A 25,555-nucleotide genomic window follows, 5' to 3' on the forward strand; every position below is an offset into this window, starting at 1 on the left:
GGAATACAGTAATAATCAGACTGGATTCTTTCTTTCAAAATTAGAAAATTAAAGATGCAAATTCTCGACTCTTTAGTACATAATAACTTCAATCAATAATGTTAATATGATGTTTACTGGAGATTAAGACATGGTTATGAGAAGTGAACAAACTTTAGAGTAAGATAAACGCAGAGTAAGAGCTCTGCAATTCACCTGTGCTATAGATCTTTCCCATTGCTTAGCATTGGGATCCAGCTGTACAATTGAGTGCAACGGAATTCTCTTCATATTTTTTTCAGGTGACCTGCAACAAATAAATAACATCTAAACAATCCTGTAAAAATATATTTTAAACATTGTTTAAACTAAAGCAAATCACTAATATAAATCAGATAAAACCATTCGTGTGAGGAGAAGTCTTAAGTAATTTGCTGCCAAATCGCACTTCACGTTCTGAAAAAATAACTTTCTAAAAACTTTGGCAAAAATCAAAAATGCATTTTTATTTGTAAAGAAACATCCAACACTGAAAATGCCTTAATTTATACTTAGTAGAGATTCACACATGGAATTCTGGCAGACGTAAATGGTTTTACTACTGCAGATTACACTGCCACGAGTGCGGAGAAGTCTGCAGTATAAAATCTAAAGTAAGATGTGGGGAGAACAAAGCGGGGTTAGCCTTGTAAGTTTATGAATGCTCACAAACCTGCATGTTTGTGGACATTCTTAAATTGAAATCTGACACTCTCCCCAACATATAATTAGTCAGAGATATATTCCAGCTAAGTGACTCACCTTCCCGGACAGAATGATTAATGAATCACCCCCAGATTTGGTGGGGGTGTTGGGGAAGGGCTTTTTTTCCAAAGGGGTAAAATATTTTCCCAGTGGTTGCCATTCTCACTGTGTGGAATTGGGTGCTGCATATAATACAGGTGCAGGGGGGGTTAAGCAGTCCTCTTAAAACCTCATGATACGAGCAACAGTTGATCTGTAAACCTGCAACTGACACCGCTTTCCACCTGTACTTGTACCTGTTTTATGAAAATCAAAACCATGTAAAAGTACCTTCAAGCATATTCGTAGAAACCAGCCCACACTTTCACACTTTTTCGTGACTCAGGCCTTTTATGTTTGCTTTTTTAGCATCTATTGGAGAAAAGGTTAGGAGGTTTAGATATTGTAATGTAATGTATGTATGTATACTTGTAAAGCGCACTGTTACCTCGTTACGTGGCGTCCTGGCGCTGTATACCGCTGGGGAACCCGTCCTGCCTTTCCCTGTGAGAGGGCACCCCCAAGGTGAAGCCAGGCATCCCCGGCGCTGCTGGGGCCGTTGTGGAGATTAAGCAAGCTATTGCCCAGAGTTGCAGAGTGGGACCCATGGTTAGCGTAGGCACCTAGGCGAGAATTATCGCCTGCCGCGTCGGGAATTGAACCCTGGTTCCAGGCCGACTTCTGATTCAGGCCGACTTCTGCTTCAGGGTCTGCCGCTTCTAACCAGCGAGCCACACTTCTCGACCTCTACAGAGCTGTATGACCAGAACTTTTGGTTTGGAAAGGTAGTAAGGTTCTTTTTGGGCCTCAGCATGCAGTAACCTATTGTCACTACTAAACTGCACACAACATACATGTACATTACAAAGAGGGAATGTTTGGAGCCCTCTTCAGCCAGTGGCTGGTCAAATCTAGCATTATTTCAATGGCTGGCCATTTCAATTTGGATCAGCCAGAGGGTCTTCAATGATGTTCATAATATTTAGCAATGTCGTTTGATTAGGAGAGGAAGCTAAAAAAATAGTTCCACTGAGTCAAGATGTTGGCTGTATACAGTGGCTGGTAGCTCCCTTGCTGCTTCCCTGCCATACTTACGCTGTCTCCCTACTGCACTGCATTCTTACAAAATAAAAAATAAAAACTATGATAATAAGATACGAAAAATGCAATCCTTTTCCAGTGGAGAAGTTTTCATTTACTGGCCTCAGGATGAACTTTAATGCGAGTTTGGGAACTACGCCTGTCAGAACACAGATAATATTACACTGTCCTGCATACGTTCTCACCCTTACTGCAGAGATGCTAGCAACCTTCCCTAGACATTAAGAAAAGCACTGATGGCATCTGTATAGAGGTGGCCGAGACACCGAAAGCTTGAGCCAGGCTTGAGACAGATGCCCAGCTCTGCCTCAGCCAACGTTCTCAAGGAGCATCGGGCAAAAAATAAACTTGAGTATCAGTCTTTTTACATTTGAATGTAGGGTATTCAACATTCAAAAAAAGCATAGTAGCAGAGAGAAGGGCGAGACAGAGGAAAGAGAGCAAAAAGAGAGAAAAAGGAAGGAGAGAGCAAAGAGCAAAAAGAGGGAGCCTGAAAAGAGGCGAGATTGCAACCTCAGCATGAGTCAGAAAAAGGTAGAGTAGGGGATGAGAAAATAAAATGAATGTAAGATCGAAAGAGAGAGAGATAATGAAATAAAGACCAACACAGAGAGAGAGGGTGTGACAATATGAGTGAGGCAGTGTGAGTGACAGTGTGTGAGAGTAATAACATGAGAGTGGGAGTGGGAGTGAGAAAGAGTATGAGAGTGAGGGGGTAGGGTTAAGGTTAGGAGAGTGAGAGAGGGACAGAGAAAGCGAGAGCGTGAAATTGAGAGAGTGCACAGAGAGTGAGAAAGAGTGTGGGAGAGGGTGTTAGAGTGAAAAAAGTGTGAGAGGGTGAGTGAGAGAGACGGAAACAAAATGAGAATGATTGAGAATGTAAGAGTGAGAAAATGTGTGTGAGTGTATTAAAGTGTGTGAGTGGGTGAGGATATTGAGTAAAAGGCAGTGCTAGAGTATGTCTAGTGGCCATAGTCATACATCCTGGAAACCTATTTTTTTAGGTCGAGGGTAAGCAGCGCACATGCGCTGGTAAAAGACCTGCTCTAATCACTGTACAGAGTGTCATCCCGCCTCCAGCTTGCCATTGGTTCACTCCCCCACTACTCTCCTTTCCTGGCTCCTTATTGGGTAGTGCTCTCGATACATAATTTCCGCTTTCTGCCGATCAGCTCAGACCAACTACAGTTGACTTACACTGTAGCTCGCTATGTCTTCCTTTGGGGACTACTTGCTTTTGTCCTGCTAGTGATTCCCTACGGTGCCCACTTCATCTGCTTTGCTGGTTGTATGTTCGTCTGGTGGGGCGCTCTTCCGTCCGCCATCGCGTGCCACTATCAGCAGTAAAGGGGAGAAGTGCAAAGCGGGGGACTATGTAGGGAATTTGTCAAGAACAGGCAGAATGTGGTTCTAACGTAAGAAGCTGACAAATATAGCTATGTTAATACCTGACTAGAGGCAGGGGTGGGGGGCCCTGGAAGTGACATAAGCAGGGTGAAAGCTGCAGTATCATTCAAAAGCACTTTTGGCTGCGCTCCAAAGTTACAATTAATTGTTCTTTCTTTTTGAAGCCCCGGTATATTCGTCTCCAGTTACAGCAACTGTGCTCCCTCCTCAAAGACACATTTATGACTTTTCCATCATTGTCGGTAATAGTGCCGTAGCAGTATTAAAATCATAGTGCTTAGGGTGTCTCCTGCCCACAACGGTGAACCATTACCTCACCAGACATGTTCTATTTATTGTCCCTGTTGTACCTCTTTCACACGCAGGGCAACTGTGGGATAAGCGTCACTTTACCATGGTGCATTGGGGTTACCGTTCCACATAATGTGACAAGACAGGCCCGATCTGGTCAGCTCTGCCTGGTTCTGTACTCGCAGTGCCCGGAGGCCAGCGGTCGCCAGTTGCTACCTCAAGCAAGACTTGTTTGGCTTCAAGGTCTTACAGAAGTAATTGGGTGTGCCCCAGTGAAACAACTGTGTCAATAGCCTAACGGTTGTACGTTAGCATGCTAGTTAAAGAAACAAGTATCTGTATTTACTATAGGTTATAACTTACTGTTGGACTTGGCCCTTATTGCAGGGTCATTCCTGAACTTTTTGCCTTCCTCCTGTATTTTTTCTGACCTGTTGTTGGCTGTTTTATGACTCTGGGCACTTTGCTGCTGATCAGTGCTAAAGTGCACATGCTCTCCCTATTGTAAATTGATGTATGGATTAGTGACTCCATGATTGGCTGGTTTGGTATACTTGTCAGACCCTAGTACAGTGCACTGTGTGTGCCCAGAGTTTGTAAATCAAATGCTGCTAGTGGGCTTGCAGCACTGGTTGTGCCACCCACAGAAGCAGCCTGTGAAGTGTGTCTCAAGTCTGCCATTGCAGCGCCTGTGTGCAGTCTGGTACTGCCATGTTGACTGGGCAAGTTCACCCACTTGCCAGTCCCTAAACCTTCCCTTTTCTGCATATTAGTCACCCTTATATTAGGCCCAAGGGCAGGGCGCATTGTAGGTAAAAAGTAGGACATGCCCTGATGTGTGTGGCTTGTCCTGATAGTAAATTACAGCCATTTTCGTTTTTCACTATTGCAAGGATACCTGTTACCCATAGGCCAGCATGGGCAGTTTGATTATAACACCTTATAATCCTAACTGACAACGGGAACTAGGTAGAAATTCGAGTTTAGTTTGACTGAACCCAGAATGATAAAATACATGTTTTAGTGAAGTTGGTTTTAACATACTGTATTTGAAAATACCACTTTTAGAAAGTGGGTATTTTCTTGCCTAGCTATCCAAGCCTGCCTCTGCTAGGTGTGTATTCCTTGTCTGGAGTTTGAGTGACAGGGGCTAGTGGATTTCAAGAGACAGGGTGAATCAGCACAGGGCTGAATAGAGCTATTTGTATGAGGTGGGTGGGAGGAGTTGCACCTGGGACTTGAATAGGGCTTGGCCTGCCTTTCACAATGCTGTCTCCACCTCCTGTGGTGTGTCTGATGTCCCTGGCCCACACAGTCAAAGGAAAGAAGGAGTCTTGTCAACAAAGTGCTCCAGGACTGCACAGAACTGGTTTGGACTGGGTACAGGACCCTCTGCCTTCAGAGGACAAAGGATTTGCTAGTATAAATATGGAGACCCAGATCCCAGAATTTTAGATCACTTTTAGGAAACAAGAAGAACATTTGCTGAGGAGAGGAACCAGAGAAACTGAGGAGGAGACTATCCCTAAGCTGAGTGCTGGATGGGGGATTGGCCTGCAGGGGTTGCCTGACTGCCAAAGAAAGGAGAAAGGATATTGTGCTACTTTCAAATCAACTTTTAAAGGATCTCCGATGGTTTGAGATAGAGCTTGCCTCCTGCTGATGTCTCAGGGACAACAGACTTCACCAACCAGCTCCCCTGCCTTCCCAAGCTGGAAATTGAAGTGCCTGCTGTTGAGCTGGGCCTTCTGAGAAACTGTGTGTCGCTGGGAGCTGGAAGCGCGACTCAAGATGAAGAAGCGTGTTGCCTCTGTTGTCGTCGCATTGCCGGAAAAGAGTGTCGCCGTCGCAGCAGACACCGTTGTTTTACCGGAGGAGCGTGCCGCCAATGCCGCTGTCGCCATCGCATCACCCGAAGCACCTCGCATCACCGCAGCAGAGTGTCGCCGTCGCAGCAGATGCCGTCGCATCGCCGGAGAAGCGTGTCGCAGGGCCTGTCGCTGCTCAGAAGAATGGTTAAGTCCCCGCACGGCCGCCGGGCGTGCATGCATGTTTTGTGTTAAGTCTATATAAAAAAACAAATTTTTATACTACAACGGGTGTGTTGTCCATCTGTAGTGCTGTCACTGGGTTACTGTATGTGTTCACAAATGCTTTACACACTGCCTCTGAGATAAGCCTGTCTGCTCGTGCCAAACTACCAAGGTAGTGAGGAGGGGTTATTTTAGGAGTGTGCCCCCTTATCATGACTAGATGCAAGGGTCCCTATTTGGTCTAAGGTACCTACCTCTGCCAGCTAGAGACCCCCAAATCTAACACATACCCATTTATTTATTCATTTCAATACATCAAAAGCCACCAGAAGCATATTAAATTACAACAAAGTGTGCAAGATAAAACAGAATGCATCATCGCATGGATAGAAACAAAGAAAAAAAATAATCTGCTATTTAAATTTGAGAAGAAATTACCCCGCTGATTAAAATATCCGGCCACAGTTTCTCTAAATAAAACATTATTGCTACATTTATTTGACGTGCCGAGCAGGAAAAATTCTAGAGGTGAACTCCGAGGTCTTGATGCTTTTTGTTATTCTAATACAAAAGTTTAATAAGCTACAGCACAGATATTAACAAGTTAAGGTTCTCTTGCTGCAGGCATATATAACAAGCATTTGCAATGCAATAGGTCTCGCATTAATTCGGTTTGAGCTATTGGCATTGCAAAATATTGCAACACCAATTGCAACAAAAGTCTATAAATTGTAGGCCAAAAAAATGTATATTATTTTTGTAGCAATGGCGGCATGCTGCACTTTAGATGAACATGTTTGATAGTAAAGTGTGCCATACTGCGATTGTTACAATTCTTAACTGTGGATGTGTTAACAATTGATGTGTGCACTGATGGCTGGTGGTGTGTGTGCCTGTAGAAATGGTGCACTGATGGCTGGTGGTGTGTGTGCCTATAGAAATGGTGCACTGATGGCTGGTGGTGTGTGTGCCTGGTGGAAGTATGCGCTGACGGCTGGTGGTGTGTGTGTGTGCCTGGTGAAAGCGTGCACTGACAGCTGGTGGTGTGTGCCTGGTGGAAGCATGCACTGATGGCTGGTGGTGTTTGTGCCTGGTAAAAGCGTGCACTGACAGCTGGTGGTGTGTGCCCGGTGAAAGCGGGCACTGATGACTGATGGTGTCTGTGCCTGGTGAAAGTGTGCACTGACGGCTGGTGGTGTGTATGCCTGGTGAAAGCGTACACTGATGGCTGATGGTGTGTGTGTGTGCCTGTTGAAAGCGTGCACTGATGGCTGGTGGTGTGTGTGTTTGGTGAAAGCGTGCAGTGGCGGCTGGTGGTGTGTGCCTGGTGGAAGCGTGCACTGACGGCTGGTGGTGTTTGTGCCTGGTGAAAGCGTGCACTGATGGCTGGTGGTGTTTGTGCCTGGTGAAAGTGTGCAATGATGATTGATGGTGTCTGTGCCCGGTGAAAGTGCGCACTGATGGCCGGTGAGGTGTATGCCTGGTGAAAGCGTGCACTGATGGCTGATGGTGTGTGTGTGCCTGTTGAAAGCGTGCACTGATGGCTGGTGGTGTTTGTGCCCGGTGAAAGCGTGCACTGATGGCTGGTGGTGTTTGTGCTTGGTGAAAGCGTGCAATGACGACTGATGGTGCCTGTGCTTGGTGAAAGCGTGCACTGACAACCGCTGGTGTATATGCCTGGTGAAAGCGTGCACTGATGGCTGGTGGTGTGTGTGTGCCTGTTGAAAGCGTGCACTGATGGCTGGTGGTGTGTGTGTGCCTGGCCGGCTGGTGGTGTGTGTGCCTGGTGGAAGCGTGCACTGATGGCTGTTGGTGTGTGTGCCTGGTAATAGCGTGCACTGATGGCTGGTGGTGTGTGCCTGGTGAAAGTGTGCACTGACGGCTGGTGGTGTGTGTGTGTCTGGTGAAAGCATGCACTGACGTCTGGTGGTGTGTGCCTGGTGAATGCGTGCACTGACGGCTGGTGGTGTTTGTGCCCGTTGAAAGCGTGCACTGACGGCTGGTGGTGTTTGTGCCTGGTGAAAGCGTGCACTGACGGCTGGTGGTGTCTGTGCCTGGTGAAAGTGTGCACTGATGGTCGGTGTTGTGTATGCCTGGTGAAAGCGTGCACTGATGGCTGGTGGTGTGTGTGTGTGTGCCTGTTAAAAGTGTGCACTGACGGCTGGTGGTGTGTGTTCCTGGTAGACGTGTGCACTGATGGCTGGTGGTGTGTGTGCCTAGTGAAAGCGTGCACTGATGGCTGGTGGTGTGTGTGTCTGGAAGCGTGCACTGAATCTCACACTAGGTAGTAATTAAAAACTAATATTGAAACAAGTCACCATTGGGTCCTATGTTCAGGTCCTTAACTTCACTGGCTAAAGACACTGAATGAGTTCTAAATAATTCATGAAAAAAAAATGTAAGTAATCCATGTCAGTATTTTAGTTCTTGTTTCTATTTCCTATTCAACATTCTTAGGAAATGCAACATTAAGTAAACTATTTCCACGGTGCTGTGTTCCTTTATTTTTCCATGAAACATTTACTCTAGAGTAGGTGTTTATAGCGGGCACAATGGAGAGCTCTGAAGGTGAGGCTGAAAGCAGTGCGAGTTTAACATAGTGCTTGTCAGTGACTTCAAAAGGTGTTTGGAATACGTGGCCATCCAATGCTTGGCCTCTTTGCAGGGTGCACAGAGCAATAGGTGGGTTTTTCTGTCGCAATTGTACTTCTGTGAAAATGTGTGAGGAGGTACACAGGGGCTAAAATATTGAGGTGGCGACAGTAAAAACAAGCAATATAGACAAGGGAAACATGTCTAAATTATAGAAATTACACCTATTTGAGCAACAAGAAACTCTAAGATATTAAAGCTGTAAGCAAGCACCAGAAATGCAAGGGCACTAACCTTGGCTGCTGCCTGGAGGCTGTGCGTCGCTGCAGCCACGCCCCACTGGATCTCACTGATGAATATTAAGCATGGCGCCTGTCTTGTTCCTAAAGCCGAAAGTTTTGCACGCGCCCCGGGGCGAGACGGCAACGAGGAGCAAGCTACAACACTGACTAATAAAAGCGCGTCTGATTGGCTTTGCCGATGCTTCCTGTTTTTAGCAATCCGATGATAAAACTAACTTCACAGCTAAACTTGGAGGAGTCTGCCTAAATACATAGTTGTTGCTGATTTACTCTAATTATGCAGTGAACTTTTGCTTCCTTGAAAGCAAAGTCAATAATACTATTGTGTATTGTGCAAGGATAACCATGTCTTCCCAAGCTCGAGGCCTTTTCCAATCCCTTCAGTAACCCGGCATGGCGAGCACCAGCATCAAATGGTTAAGAGCAGATTGCTGGAGCCATCACACTGTCAACATAAGGGGAAACAACGTCCTCCCTGTCTCAAAAAATTCTTCTTCATTGCATTTTTTTATAAACACATGGAGTCCAGATGCCGTTGTCTGTAATTAACATGTCTTGTGACGCATTCTAAGTCTCGCTAAGTACATTCAGTGCTTCACTTTAGGACAGACCCTTAACTGAAAATGTTTTCCTCACTTTTCATAAGTAAATACTGAGGGCCAAGTCACACGTCGATACTGCAGCTTTTTAGAGCACCTGAATTTCCCTTCCCTACTCACAATTCAATTAAGAAACCTCAAAATATATTCCTTTCTTTGGTTTTTGGCAGCGGGATAGTTAGGGTATAACGAGCTATAAATCACAAATATCCAAAATTGTTTGGTTTCTAAATGGGAAGGCCCTACTTATGCCTAATTAGGTCTTGAGGTCCCGAAAACAGATGCCAACAAGGAAAGGAGGAGCCGCCAGAAAAGCTGCCCCCAGAAGAGGACTGGCAGCTGCGCAGTTGCTTACCCTACAGCGGGTTCCAAATGAACTTGAGGACTCCGCCCAGAACTGCAGCATTTCCTTTGAGACATTCTAGTCACCTGTCCCCTTCTACTCACCTGAACCAATCCACCTATGTCCCAGCACATACATGTTAAGAGAGGAGCAGAACTGGCGACTGTGCAGTTCCTATTCGATAGTATATATTTCCACATGCTAAATGAGGACATATTTTCTTTTAGCGCTGCTAACGCTGGCAATATGTGCACAATAAATACATAACAACTGCAAATAGAGTACTAGCAACCGGAAACTTTGAAAGTTAAAGAAATGTTGGATATTGAGTGCATTTGTGCACTTACCTTTCTTTGGTGAGATTACCGGCGGGCGGTTCTGTGACTGTCTCGCTCTCTCTCCCCGCTCCGTCACCCGAGCTTTTGTTTCAGATTTATATAGCCCAAATTTGACCCTAAGATAATGGAGCGCTTTACATGATTAGCATTTTAGTAAAGCAAGCACCGTTACGTGTATTGCAGCACTTTATTGCAGTGACGCCTACATGGTAATGGCCCCATGTCATTATTTCACACAGTGTGTTTTTTAAAGGCCTTTAGCGTTCGTATCGAGCTACATAATAAATAAATAAAAGCAGCAAGGTCACTGCCCCGACCGAGAACAGTTGTAATTCAAGGCGTGTGAACTCGCGTTCTGTGGCTGCCTTACACGGCGCGCGCTCTTTGTGAGGGTGACCACGTTCACCAGGCACGCGCGGTGAAGGCACGTGCTGGGGCTCGAGTCAGAGCCGGCGGGCCGGCGGATGGAACGCTGCTGCTGGTGGATCCCATTGAGAGGTAGCTGCGGGCCCCCTGGTGCAGGGCTCGCGCCTGGCCCCTGAGATCCCTGACCTGAGCCACCTGACCGAGGAGGAGCGCAGTCATGGACCGGCAGAAGCAGGAGGAGGAGAAAGAAGAGGCCATGCTCAAGTAAGCTCCCCCAGCACCGGTGTGTGTGCGTGTGAACAGGGGAATTCTTGTAGGGAAGGGGGAAGCTATTGGAGTGCCTTTTGGGGATGCTTTGGGGGCACCATTCAACGGAAGGGGGTATGGAAGGGAACTTTAGAAGTGAGGTGAGGTAAGGAGGGGGGTGTGTGCATATGTGTGTGCATGCGTGAGTGTGGATGTGTGTGCATGCGTGAGTGTGGCTGTGTGTGTGCGCGTGAGTGAGAGAGGCTGACTTGCTGTGTCAATGTGGGACAGGAGATGTGCATGGCGCCGGGCTGGACATGCGCGTCCACAGACCCGAATCGCTGCGCGTGCCCTGGTCTGAAGCGATGCGCGTGCCCCGGTCTGTCTCCCTTGAGAGGCATCTCGGCAACAATAAGTCTCGAGGGCGAGACCTAAAAAAAAATAGTTAACTTAACGTGCAGAGACAGAAAATTGCCAATGTTACACTTTGATCCCCATCATTCAAAACCCGAAGCAAACCGTTTTTAAAAAAAACTGCCCATTCTATCAGCAATCTCTACAGAGCAATGCCTGAGCAGAAAGACAGCAATGAGAGAGTGGTAAAACAAAAAAAGAATAGGTTTACATGTTGGCAGCTCTAAAACCATTCCAATCCTATTTCCATTTATCCTTCAATTTTGATTTGCAATAATCCTCATGTCTACTGAGAAGTACTCTCTAATGTGGTGTTTGTAAATGAGTGGCAAGCTGGTGCAATTTGTTTAATTTAACTAATCAATCTTCCTTACTGCTCCAATTGTGATCCTATTAGGGACTTGACGCATCAACAGTTTTGCACAGAAATAATTCAACTATCCTCTAAGAAGTAGGTTCTTTGCACAAAGATGAGAGGATTTCAGTTTCCCATGCTCTTAATCCAGCAGTGTTGAAATAAGCAGTAAGGTGTGCAGTGCTTTTATACCTTATTTATATGTCTTATAAAAACACCATATTTGTTACATAAACATTATTGTAGACAGTTGCTTAATATCGGGCAGACCTCTCCGCACCCATCAAGCATTGTAGAAAGAATGTTCATTTTCTAGGTAACAATACTAGCTGGAACTCGATTTTACACGTTCAATAAATTTTGTTTTATAAAAAAAATGCATTAAATACAGACATCAATTTAAAAAACAAATTGCCACCATAAAACGGCAACTTAATTGTGATCCACTATAAGTTATTCATTACACCTAGTTTTTGACCACTGTAAAGGCTTCCTTTTTCATTGATGGTAACACGTGGGTACCACAATCAAAGACAATGCCAGAACAAGGAACTTTGCATTGTCATACTGAAGAAAACTGTTGCACTCCAAGCCAGAAATGGTAAATAAGCACAATTAGTTCTCAAAGTCTATTCAAAGAAAGATTAAAAGGCCCAACACTCCCTCACATAAATCCTGAGCAGAGCACTGGTGATCCCTAGCTGCAGAACAGTCCAATCGAGTCAAGTCCGTGCATCCTGTCACTGACTGCATAATACACCGACAGAACCAGACTGATGACCAGCAATGTCAACATTAAACTGAGACAAAAATAATGACTTACTACTAGATCTAATACGAAATCTATTATGTTCACAAAATATCATTGTCAAGATGTTAGCATTTTTTGGAGTCATTAGAGGACACTTGTACCCTACACTAAGTCCATGTTATATTCAGCAAGGCATTACTATAACATGATGGGGCGACAGTTACAAGCAAATTTAGTTAATCTGGGTTCCCTGTTTACAAAACATTTTAGCTCAAAAGGCGACCAGTGCATTACAATTCAGATACTCAACCTTTAGAACTTTCATCCTACCAACATCTGGTCCAAGACAAATTTCCTGGCTTAAGGAACTACACGATATGCATCTCTTTTAACTTCTGTGGCACAATCTCCTTAAGGGATAAAGGGCCAGATGTAGGTAAATCTAATTTGCCGACTCATAAATACCGAATTTTACCGATTCGGTATTTATGAATCAGTAAATTAGAAGGAGGGAGATGTAGGTAATTTTTTATTTTGAATTACCGAATCTGTAAGATTCGATATTTACTGATTCGGTAAATACCGAATCGGTATTCCCCATTGATTCATATGGGCTTTTGAGCCTATAGGAATCAATGGGGAATACCGATTCGGTATTTACCGAATCAGTAAATACCGAATCCAGCAAGGGTGCAGGGGGTGTTACTTTGACACCCTCTAGAACCCTAAGTGCAGGCTTGTGCGCCATGTGGTACACATACATGCCCTAAGGGCATGTCTGTGTGTTACATTGCACAGGTGTGCATGCACAGATGTGCATGCACACCTGAATTCGGTATTTTACCACCCAATAGGATTGGGTGGTAAAATACCGACTCTTAAGGGCCTGTGGCACTCTGTGGAGTGCCACCTACATCTTGATTTACCGAATCGGTAAAATTACCGATTCGGTAATTTACAGAATTGGTAAATTTACCGAATCGGTAAATTTACCGATTCTGTAAAATAATGGCCCCTACATCTCAATCACCAATTACCGGTCGGTAACGGCCGAATTCGGCCGTTACCGACCGGTAATTGGCGACCTACATCTGGCCCAATATGCCCTTCCACCAAGGCAACACTGTGGGCGACACTGGCTTATAAAACTCTGAACCTTATTTTCCTCAGTCAAAACCTAAGAGCTGTAAATACACTTGAATCCAAAGTTTAAAAACAAACTGCTTTCGCTTTCTATGTGACATTGACGTACATAATAAAATTTAATATGCTATAATAACGCTTCTTGTTTTCTAAAGCACTGATTTCCACCGTTTTTTATTACTCGATACTTTTAAATTGCAATGCAAAGACTAGATTTTTTAATTTTTTTATTTTATGCACATCATGTATTCGTGTATTTATAGCCTGTGTAACTTTTATTGCAATGCTTTTAAGTAACTTAACAATTATTTTTAATAATCTAAACCAGTAATTGCTGACCTTGCCCTTACCATAACTTGTACTCATATCCTGTTACGAAGTAAAGATGTTTACATGTAGATGTCATACATAACAACAGACCTGATTCAGGCGGGAGACTTCGGATTTTTTTTAAAGGCCAAAAGTAAATTTATTTTAGCTTTCTCATGCCGAAACTTGCCTCCGTTTCAATGCAAGAAAAATACATTCCCCGTTTCATTTTTCAAAATCTCCCTCTTTCATGTACGTAAATGTTATAAATGTGACATGGATGAGGTGTGGCTTACGGTAGGTTTATTAAGGGATGTGACATTAAAAAGCTCCCCACCAGGTGCAAGTTGATACAAAATCAGCCTTAGTCCTCCTGACTAGCGGAATCTACTGCACATCAGGGTTCTACATTATCTTACAGACAGCAGAAACTAAATACACAGCATACAAGACAGAATATAGCAATGCTCCGTGTTTATTTACAGCCCCAAAATAATAAGTGGAGATTTACAAGCCCCCTGCGCCACCAGTACATCACTTTTTGTGACGTACTGGTGGCATATCTTACTGCTTCATATTTACAAGGACATGAAAAGCCACACTGCGTGGCCTGCACAAAAACAATCTCCCCACGACGCAGGCATCCTTGCACCATGGTGCAAGTGTGCCTGTGCCAGCGCATGGCTGCAATTTGTGCGGCAGCGCAGGGGTAAGCAGAGATGCAACATACTGCTCTTTTGCGTGTGGATCACTCTCGACTGTAAGGCTCCAGCCCTGGAATCTTGCCGCTTTAGGGTTGTATAAAGTAAAACTGCTTCAGTGTCTTCTTGGCGTGGGAAGCATCAGATATCTAAATGGAGCCTCTCGTGTGTGCAATTTGAAAATCGGATTTACCGCTCAGGGAGGAAACAAGGTACATGGTGATTACTCTTCCCTGCACGTGAGTACTGCATCTATTGTTACACCAGAAAGCGGGCTCCCGGGGGCTTGTGAGACTTCCAAAGTAAGTTCTGTGTTCGTTTTGAGTGCTATAAAGTGGGCAGACAGCAAAGCATACAGTACACCTTTCTGCCATAACTTGGCACACATGAGTGCTTCAGACTCTGTTAGGAAGTTAAGGGGAAAGAGCGTAGCAAGAAATACAGCGGGAATTAGTGCGTCTCGAAAAAAGAAAGCAAAGAGTGCACTACAAGCTATTGAGGAGGAGGGTGATAAAAAAGTTTCTAAACCGGAAAATAGTCCACAAGTAGATCGTGAAGCGTCTTCATATCTCTCGGTTGAGGTGAAAGCTAAAAGGGGAAGAAAGTGTGCTAAAGCAAACCCTGCTACAGCTCTCCCCCCTAGAGTCACCCCCTCACTGCGCTCATATTTTAAAGCGATCCCTCAAATCTTGAACCTAGGTAAAGAACAAGTTCAAACCGGTAAAAGCAATAGCTCTGAGACTATGGAACCCAACCAGCTAGAGGATAATCAAGCCGCTAATCTTGATCTGCCCCACACAACACTACTACAATTAGAGGGGAGTACATTAAGCTCACAGAGAGAATCTGAGGCGGAGAGTTCTGTCCACCAAGTTACAACAGACACAATAGATGATGATGGAACTTTAAAAGCAAGGGGTGATTCGTTATTTTCTATTTTTCCGGTAGATGGCACGAATTCTCTTGAGATTCCTAACGCCAATGTTAACATTGCAGATAATTATGAGGCTGATGTATTTGCTGAAGCCCCTCTGGTAACTCTTCAAGATCAAGACTTATGCGATGTGGCTGGCTCAAGTGCGGTCACTATCTCAGTTGCCTCAGTACAAAGAATGTTTGCGGAATTGTCTGCAGAAATTAAGCAAGGCTTTGCTGAATCAGCCTCTAATCAGAAAGAGATAAGGACTTTCTGTGAATCTCTTGATGAGAGATTAGGTAATCTGACTTTAAGAACACAAGCCTTAGAAGAGACGGTGGGGCAAATATCAATGAGAGCTGAGGGCACCGTGGAGGACATTGCTAATCTAAGGAAAGAAAACCAGGCCATCTCAGAAAGAATGGAGGTGTTAGAAAATAATGCAAGGCGGAGTAACATACGCATTTTGAATATTCCGGAGGGGTCTGAAGGCGCAGACATCAAGAGTTACATAATCACTCTTCTGAAAGAAACTTTAAATCTCTCTCAATCCACTGAGGAGCTAGCACTGGATATTCAACGTATACACCGGGACCCCTTTAGGCGCAATACCCAACGGTCTAAGCCTAGGAAAATTCTCGTAAATTTTCACACCTACTCACTTAAAGAACATATCTTGAACCAGGCTCTTAAAATGAAGTCACAAACATATAAAGGCTATAACTTTCAGATCCGTTCAGACTTGTCCCGCTTTACTTTGGATAAACAATGGGAGCTCGGTAAAAGAATGGACGCTTTTCGTAAATTTGGCGCCACAGTACAAATGGGGTTCCCTGCATCCCTTAAAGTCATGTTGGACAACAAAATGCACAATATTAGGTCAGTGCAAGCCGCAGATGAACTCCTGTTAGCCTTTGGCAATAAGAAGCAAGGAGAGTGATTAAAGTTTCATATGTGGGGAAAGAAGTATCGCCATTAACCCCTAAACTTAGACTCAGAGGTGGCAAAAGTATTGGAAAAGTGCATTGAAATGCCCTAAGGTCGAAAATCAAATGAAATAATATAAAGAACAAATGAAAAAAATAATAAATAAATAAATACAAGGAAAAAAAAAAAAAACACACAACAACTGTAAAAAAAAAAAAAAAGGGGGGGTGAAAGTATCAAAAAAATAAAATAAATAAATAATAAAATAACTCACGAACACAAATATACGATCTACACAGCCATGTACCGCGAGTCACTTCTAATATAGTATGGGCACGAGGTGATGAGACGGGGAAGAGCTAGGAGCACTTACTTCCGGAAGTTTTTCCGGGTGGTGAGTACGGGGTTTTCCCAGGGAGGGTGTTGGGGTGGGCACGTGGGGGTTAGGGGGCAAAATCACACTATTAGTAAAAAGCTCCAATCTTTATATGTAAATAGCTTTTTCTTCAACACTATGTTTTTTTCTCATCTTAAGACGCAAAGTAACAATTCGTTTGAATCGTTTATCATCGTCCTGTCACAGCCAGCCCTAATAAATGTCTCAATTGTACAATTTAATGAGTAAATTAAAAATATTGTCCTGGAATGTTAATGGTCTCCGCACCAAACCACGAGCTAATAAAATCATGCAGTACCTTCGGGACACTGATGCGGGAATCATCATCCTCCAGGAGACTCACTTAGTCGAGAGTGAGATACTTGACTTGGTCCGTAGGAACAGATGGATAGAATCATCAATCTCAACAACACAAAGTTCTAACACACGGGGGGTCTCGATATTTTTCAGAAAATCTGTCATATTCAAAGTTAAGCAGCAGAAAGTAGATACCGGAGGTAGATGGGTTATCGCGGCAGTAGAATTAGGGGACACAAAGTTAACACTCGTGGGATATTATGGTCCCAATATAGATGATCCCTCAACACTGGAAACCTTATTTAACAACTTGCTTAGTTTCTCAGACCCAGTGATAATAGCAGGGGACTTTAATATTACTTTGAATCCACTTTTAGATAAAACCCCTAACAGTAGGCAGAAAATAACTTCTAAATCTAGGAACTGCCTGTTAGGTTTGATGCGTCAATATGACTATTTAGACATTTGGCGGTTTAAAGAGGGTCAAAGGCAAGAATTTTCATTTAGAAATCATAAATATAGACACAAGTCTAGAATTGATTTTATTCTTATAAGTAGAGCTCTCGCTGAAAATACAATTTCAATACAATATACCCCAATACATCTTTCTGACCACTCTGCAATTGAATTAGTACTAAAATTAGCCACAACATCTCCCACTAAAACATGGTCCTTTGATAGATCTCTCCTCTCTTCAACAGAGGATATTGTATTCTTACAATCAGAGACAAAGTATTTTTTTAGTACTAATAAAGATTCAGCTCCAATAGGGACTATTTGGGATGCGTTCAAGTGTACTCTAAGAGGCCTTATTAAGAATAAAGTAGCCTTCCGCAGTAGACAATATATAGAAGAAGTTACCTCTATTGAGAGAGACATTTTGAGAGTACAAAACGATATGGATAACACTGATCCCACAGATAATCCTACTTTTGCACTCAAACAAGCAGAATTGAGCAGGCTGAAACTTTCATTGTCAGCAGTTTTGGAGAAGCGGGTCATGCAGAGATGGGAAGCAAGTAAGATCGCCCATTTTCAATATGGCGAGGGGGCAGGTAAATTACTTGCCTGGAAAGTAAAATCTGACCGGGCACGAAATAACATCTGTTCAGTTATTTCAGCGGAAGGTACTTTCTCTAGAGATGAGGAAATCAGAGCAGTTTTTAGAGAGTTCTTCGAAACCATTTATCAAGACGATCTTAGGCCAAATCGTTGTGACGTAACTAATTGGCTGGGGGGCATACCTCTTCCCTCCCTAACAGAAGAACAATCTTGCTACTTAGATGGTGAAATAACTATAGCAGAGGTGGAGGAGGCCATAAAGAAATCAAAAAACGGAAAAGCGGTTGGTACAGATGGTATGCCTATTGAGATTTATAAAAAACTTATTTCGGAACTCTCACCAGTGCTAGTCACTTTGTTTAACCAAATTCTTAGAGAGGGCAAAACACCACCGGAGTCATGGAACAGTGCTGTCATAACCCTAATTTTGAAACCTGGTAAACTCGCCTCTGACTGTGGCTCATACAGTCCCATCTCTATACTAAATGCCGACTATAAAATTTTTACATCTATTTTAGCAAACCGGCTGGGGCGGATAGCTCCGGATATAATAGCTTTGAACCAAAAGGGCTTTATAAAAGGGAGACAGCTTTGTGAGCTTACATACGAATTGATTGGTACAATTGATATTGCTATCAAGGAAGAAATTCCACTGGTTGTTCTCACTCTAGATGCCACCAAGGCCTTCGATAGGGTGAATTGGTTGTACCTATCGGAGGCCTTGAAGAGCTTTGGTATTGGAGATGGATTTCGGAGGACAATTCAGCTTCTATATCGTAACCCTTCTGCTTCCCTACTAATTAATGGAGGCCTGACAGAACCTTTTAAGATCATGAGAGGAACCAGACAGGGCTGTCCCCTGTCCCCCCTTCTTTTTGATATATATATAGAGCCATTTGCTCAGATCCTTAGAGATAATACACTCATTAAACCCTTTATTTATGGTGGCTGGGATAAGAAGGTGGCACTTTATGCGGACGATATTATGATTTTCTCTACAGATTACGAAGAGGCGTACCCAGAAATAATTGAACAGGCTCATGCATTTGGGAAAGTTTCGGGGTATCAGATTAATGCTCTCAAGACAGAATCAATGTCCTGGAACTGTAACAGAATTAACAATAATGGGACATTTAAAAGTCAAATTCGTTATTTAGGGGTGAATATAGTTGAAGATATCAATGTAATCGCCTCTCTTAATTTTAATAAAGTCGCCACAGAGTGCAGGAAACTCATGAGAGATTGGTCTCATCTCCCGCTTTCTGTTCTGGGAAAGCTTAATCTGGTGAAGATGAGCATTCTACCGAAAGTTTCTTTTTTATTTAATTCAATTCCACTTTATTTTGATTCAAAATTAATTTCCAAACTACAGAGTGCTATCACTAGTTTTATTTGGAATAACAAAAGTGCCAGAATTTCGTGGAAAAAAATAAGACGACGGAGGGAGAAGGGAGGGCTGGCTGGACCAGACATTCAAATATACGCATGGGCCTTTCAATTATCGCACATGCGTATGTTGCTTAAAACTCCGCTATCCACTGGGATGGGCCCTCTTTTTTCTACTCTACTGCTTAGTGAGGGTGTTAATCATTCCGGTTTCTTGTTTAAGTTCAGTGACCCCAAATTCTTTAAAAAAATCAAATTGAAAATTCTAAATGGTTTTGTATCTACTTGGTACAAAATAAGACAAGCGATTAAGATTGGCTACTATTCAGCTAGGGCACCGATATGGAATTTACCCGCCCCCCCCTTATGGACAACAGACGCCCTAAATAAACCCCTACTAGAAGCTGGTATTAACTGTAGGGACGACTTGTTCATGGATGGGGCTTTACTCCCATGGGACTATCTTATTAACAAAGTCGGCCCTGAGTTGTCAAGATTTAAATATATTCAGATTTCTAGCTGGGCTCAGACATATTATGGTCAGTCAATGAGACGTTGTAAGCAGCCTATAGGTGGTGTCAGTGACTTGATAACTTCCTTATTAGATAATCCAGTGGCGAAAAAAGAAATTTCCCGGTGGTATAACAAAATATTAGATGAAATAGATATTAGTTTTCAACTACCAACAAACTTATGGGCAGAATTAATGCCGGGGCTGGAAGTGGAAGAGCTCTGGAGTGCTTCTTGTTCATTGCTCTGGGATTTAGTTAAACCATTGTGGCTTCGTCGGAATCACCTCTTCACCTTGCATAGGGCATATTATTCCCCCCATAGGTTAACAAAATTCTCATTAACTGGCCCAGTTTCATGTCCTAGATGTGGGCTTGTTGCAGCAACCGACACACATATGTTTTTGGAATGTCCAAGTTTATCTGAATATTGGGAAGTCATTAAAAACAAGTTGTCGCATTCTGTGGGCGAAAACATTACAATAGACCTCAAGCTTGTGATTTTTGGTCTGAGAAATAAAACTCATGATGCAGCAACAAGATTAATATTTTATTCTATCCTTGCAGCACGTAGGGAGATATGTAGACACTGGAAAGACGCTTTACCACCTACTGCACATGAATGGCGAACATCACTCCTCCAAATTTCTAAGCTTGACTTAGCCAGGGTAGGAAACCCGAACACTAGAGCATATTGGGCAATGCTTGGTTAGTCGCGACCTTTACCTGGGTTTTTTTTTTTTTCCCAGGTCCTATGATTAATGTGAGCATTGCCTACCTTGGCTATCAAGACTATTAGTCTAAATTTCAAGGGGGTCTCGATGATTCGGGCTCTATCAACTGAGGTATCATCTTAAGCGAGTCTAAGAGTGGTCGCTGTATTTAGTGCCAAAGGGGAACTGGCCGTACCTCTCGATAGATAAATCCCTCACCAGCTATATGGCTGAGTTGGCACAGTACAAGACCTTCTGGCTATTCGCTCTGTGGTGGTTTTCTTCTCGGTATTGATAGATTGGAGCTATGCACACAAATGAGGATAAAAAAAAAATTTAAAAAAAAACAAAAAAAAGAATTAAGACTATTGAAAAAATATTATCTATCTAGAAGTGAAACAATAGAGGTAATAAAAAATACAGATGTTCGTGGACGGATTTAACGACACAAGTATTTTGAAAATAGCATTTCTAGATAAGGTCGGAACACTAAAGTACTTCGAATAATAACAAGGCAGAGCGTTGGGGTAATAAATTCACTCGAACACGAACCAAGCTTCCAGTGCGCCTACCTCGCCCTCAGGCTGCTGACATCACCATCGTGTCACCGAAGGCAATCACGCACACTTCCTGCACGTTAGGCAAAAACACCCCCGCCCTTCTTCTCAGTACGCCAGGGCGGAGTTCCTATTTGGGGGCAGGAGGCAGCCAGACGCTGTTCCTAGTTTTTTGTTGCGGGGGCTGCACCTGCGCCCCGGGGAGGCAGTGCAGGCGCGCATTGGCCCACAGTTTGTTTGCTCTTCATTAGACGCAGCTCGGGTGGCATGAGAAAACCAGGAGTACGGGGAGAGAAGCAGAGGGGGCTCGAGGCACATTGCCGGTGCCTGCCCCCGCCGCCTACCTACCTGTGCAGCCGCCACCACCGCGGGACGAGAGGACCCAAGAGACCCAGGGAGTGGGATGGGGGGGGGCTGTGTGTGTGCGCGTGAGCTCGTGAGTGGGGTGGGGTGGGGGGGTGTGTGCGTGTGTGGATGTAGTGTGTGTGTGTGCTCGTGTGTGTGTGTGTGTGTGTGTGTATGCGCACGCTTCAGTGTGTGCAAGCGGTGATAACTGAATGCTGGTTTGCCTGCGGGACAGGAGATGAGCGCACGCGCTTGCCTGTACGTGCGCGTCCATGGTCCCGAATCGCCGCACGTGCCCCGGTCTGTCTTCTTTGAGAGGCATTTTGATAACAATAGGTCTCGAGAGCGAGACCTAAAAACGATTATTTATGCTGCCTAGGTGTTTATAATATTTTTCTGCTATTCCCATTTGGCTTCTATTTCTGATAGTTAAACAGCAACTCTTTTTCATGATATTTTTGCAACACAGGCGCTGCGCTTTATGTTGAGGAAGGCGCCTACTTTTATATGTTTTGTTGGTAGCACTGTGAAGAACACATGCGACTGTTACACTCACAGTACTGACAGTACACAGAGGCACACGCCTCTCTAAACACAGAACCGCCATCCACCGAACATAGACATGCAGGCTGTTCCAAAAGCAATTATACACAGCCTCTCACTGTACATTAACATATTCACTCACTTCACGCAGATTTAGGCACAGAAATTAGAGCCACAGGCACACACACATAATTTTATAGAACAGTGGTTCGAAGTAGGCCTTATGCGGTCCTTAAAGGAAACGGAGGGTATTAGCGAGTATTTAATAAGTCGCTAGGGAGCATTGGTAGTAGGAAAAGTTTAGAGTTTTTTATTTTTACTCTTTTCTCATAACAATATACAAAAATATATATATACACTGTATTGCAGGTGCTCAGGTGAATAGTACGGTGCAGGACGTGACATAGGTGATCAAAGTGAACGAACTGTCACACAACAACAAGGATAAAAACACACAACAATTATATACAATAGTACAAGTGAAATTCCTTGGGTAGGTCGACGGCGTTTCGATCTATATTGTTTTAGATCTTCATCAGGACAGTTGAGCCTCCTGAAACTACAGAAAATTCAATTATACTCTCTTTCTTATATGTACTTTACTGGTGTTCCTACATGTTTGGATCTGACATTGTTTTGGTGCTCCCGGAGAAAATAAAATTAAAAAGAAGAAATGGATTCCCAGGCATGCACATGTTCAATTTACTATGCATGCATTTTTTGTGAGAAGGAATAGTTCGGGGGCAGATGATTTAATCTCACCCAGGTGCGCAGCGTTTTTGCAGGCTTAAGTTATGCGCGCATGCATCCAAAAGAATGGGCTGTAACAATTAAAAAACATTATATACCTTGCCAGTGGAGAGGGCAAGGATGGTCATTCGTGCAATACAGCTGGGCGAATGTCGCAGCTTTTCAAGGAATCTGTGGGTAATTTAATTTAATAAGCATGGGTTGGGCTCAGTTGCTGTAATCATTTAATAGATCTTAGCGAATATGGCAGAATTGAGGGACTAAGGAATAGCCATAATCGCTTATTAATCCAGAAACTTACATAAAATTTTGTTAGATTCCAGGCTTTAATTGGGGATTCAAGTGGCGATTTGTTCACTTCTATGTAGGCAAAAGTCCTACTTGTTCACTTCTATGTAGGCAAAAGTCCTACTTGAGCTTATAGAATAAGAGAAAGAAATAACAGTTATTAGGACTTTAGGAGTATTACTAGTCGTAGTTAGAGGGAAGTGGGGGTACTTACTTACAGAAAAATAATCAGGTTAAAACATAATCAGTATCGCTGCCAAAAGCGCATTCGTCGCTATGGTAGGGAAAAGTGCCTGAAACTGAAGAACATTATCGGTCAGTGCATGGTTTAGTTTAGTTAAAAAACGTGGTGATTGTGACCACGTTGTCGGTGATACACTTACGCAAGCAATGTGGGTCCCACAGCGCATTCGTCGCTATGGTTGAAGGGGGCGCCTGAAACTGAAAGAACATTACCGGTCAGTGCGCGGCGAGTATAAATCAATTAGAGCCAGCATGGCGAAAAAGTGGCCGCGGGGTAGGCGATACACTTACTTAATTGTTGCACGTCGGTGCGGCAGGAAGGGGGTCCGAGTACCTCTTTTCAGCACACACACACAGGCACAGTCCCTTGGTGTTCGCAGAAATAAATACAAGCACAAACTTGTTTCTCATGTGCTCCCTTTTATTTCCTCTTTCATATCTGCAGTTTCTCCTCACAATTCAAGTCTTTTCATACTGCTGTTAGCCCCTGTGGACTGAAAGCACCTTATCTCTGCACGCTGCCACTTTATCTGCCATACTGGGACAGCTGCGAGTACAGGGACATCTGGGGGCCACATTTCCCAGTACCACACATGCCAGGAGTCACCAAATCTAATCTTCTACGCCTGGTGGCGCATAAAGAAGTCCTCGGGCTCCAGCAGCGCGGGAGCCCCTGTGGACTGAATGCACCTTATCTCTGCACGCCGCCACTTTACTTGCCATACTAGGACAGCTGTGAGTACAGGGACCACCGTTGAACACATTTCCCATCACCACATGCACCAGGAGGCACCAACTCTAAGTTTCTGCACCTTGTGGCGCATACAGACGACCTCAGGCTCCCACAGCTGACTTGCGTCCGTCTGAGACTGGAGGAGGCCGGACAGGGCAAGCCCCTTTACATCTTGGGCTCTAGAATGAGGAAGTAACATATTGTAAGGTACTGTTCAAAATCATCACCTCTAGTATCATAATTATTGAGGGGTGTTAAAAATGAGCATACGGAAAAGGGTTAAGGACCACAGGTGTCAGGGGGTTGTGGGTACACTTGATGCCTTCCTCCTGAGGGCTGAGTCTGCCCTAATTCATGAAATCGAAGTGACAGAACGTTGGCTCTCGCTAGACCCACAGACTACACAGAAACAGTTAGTTCCGGGTGGGCACTCATCGGAAAGTAGTTCCCAGGATTCTTCCATACAACCTACTCAGCCACTAAACTTGCCATCTGGCCAGGAAACCAGTACACTCCCGCAGCAGGAAAATGGGAAAACTAGGCATACCATAATTACAAGGGGGCGCAAGACTAAATTAAGGCGAGATTGTAGCAGTGAGCCACTTACCAAAAAGAGAAGGGGCAGGGGGAATCAGAAACAAAAACAGAACATCCCATAAGTATTAGGTAATGAGACCGAAGATGAATACACAAGCCCTGATACGACGAGCGAGCAGGGGACTTGTACACCGTTAGAGATAATTGGGCCACTTAAATTATCGCAAGGGACTACGGAAGAGACTTCCAGAGACCATTGCATCGGTATTATTGATCCTCTATTACAGAAACTACAAAAAATTGAAGAAAGACTTAATATTTTGGAGGGGGGGGGGGAATACTGGCCCTGTCAGTTATGAGTCAAATTTGAGCAGAGGTAATGATATGACATTAAACCAGAGATCAAGGCTGGAAGTAAATCAAATTGTAACCAACCCTGCTAGTGACCAAGCACATTACATCAACACGCAGGTTAGTCTCCCTGGTATATTAGTCACTGAAGCGACTGTGTAACAACAGGTCGTACCCTCAGTTGTCGAATATAGAGGGCATAAGACAGTCGATCCGAGTACTACCTATGCACAAGCGGTGAATACCTGTAATATCGTAACAACTACGGCAGGGAGGTCTACAATGGGTAATGCCGGGAGCAACATCGACCCATTGAAACGCAGAAGGTATCATTTAAGACATATTATGAACCCAAGTGAGACCTTGCACCTCCCACCAGAAGTAACTCTATACACGCTAGTGTTGACAAACGTCTCTCCATTGCCTCTTGGTGCCCTTGAGCATTGGACGACTTTGAGGGACAAGTCTATTCACCTACTGAGTTCTAGAACTTGTCTAACAGATATTCTTTTCACAGAATTTAAAATGGCGAGGAGAATTGGGTGAGTTGGCAAATCAAATAAGCATTTAGCTGGAGACTGTGTATTTCTAACATTTAGTTCGCCAAATCTGGTGCTGTCCATTCTCAGTAGTGTAGTGTAGCATTTTAGAATCCAAGCCCTTATATAGCTATAATTCACGTTGCCCTTATATAGGTATAGAAATCATGCCTGTATTTAGACATAACCTATCCAGTCCAAATACAGGAATTGCTACTTCCACTAGTTCCAAAAAGCCACAACGATTTCTTGGAAAACTCGGCTTCAGCAGTCAGGGACATCCCCTTACTTGAATATTGATTTGTCCTAGAAACCATGGAGTTTTCAAAGAACTACCATTCCCTTGGGGTTCTTTGATGATGTTATTATGTCCGACTTTACGTCAAACAAGTCACCTTCAAGGTATAAA

The 25,555-nt window shown here is 43.8% G+C and overlaps 1 protein-coding gene across 1 annotated transcript in view; it reads right to left on the reverse strand.

Annotated features, from left to right (window-relative positions):
* LOC147702949 (uncharacterized) overlaps nt 1-25,555 on the reverse strand; it is a 4,293,369-nt gene that overhangs the window by 2,035,842 nt on the left and 2,231,972 nt on the right. Inside the window, exon 13 of the mRNA XM_086929459.1 lies at nt 196-286. Coding sequence (XP_086785585.1) covers nt 196-286 — 91 coding nt within the window. The remainder of the gene's footprint in view (nt 1-195; nt 287-25,555) is intronic.

Source organism: Lissotriton vulgaris, chromosome 7, assembly GCF_964263255.1.
Source record: "Lissotriton vulgaris chromosome 7, aLisVul1.2, whole genome shotgun sequence".
NCBI classification, from domain to species: Eukaryota; Metazoa; Chordata; class Amphibia; order Caudata; family Salamandridae; genus Lissotriton; species Lissotriton vulgaris.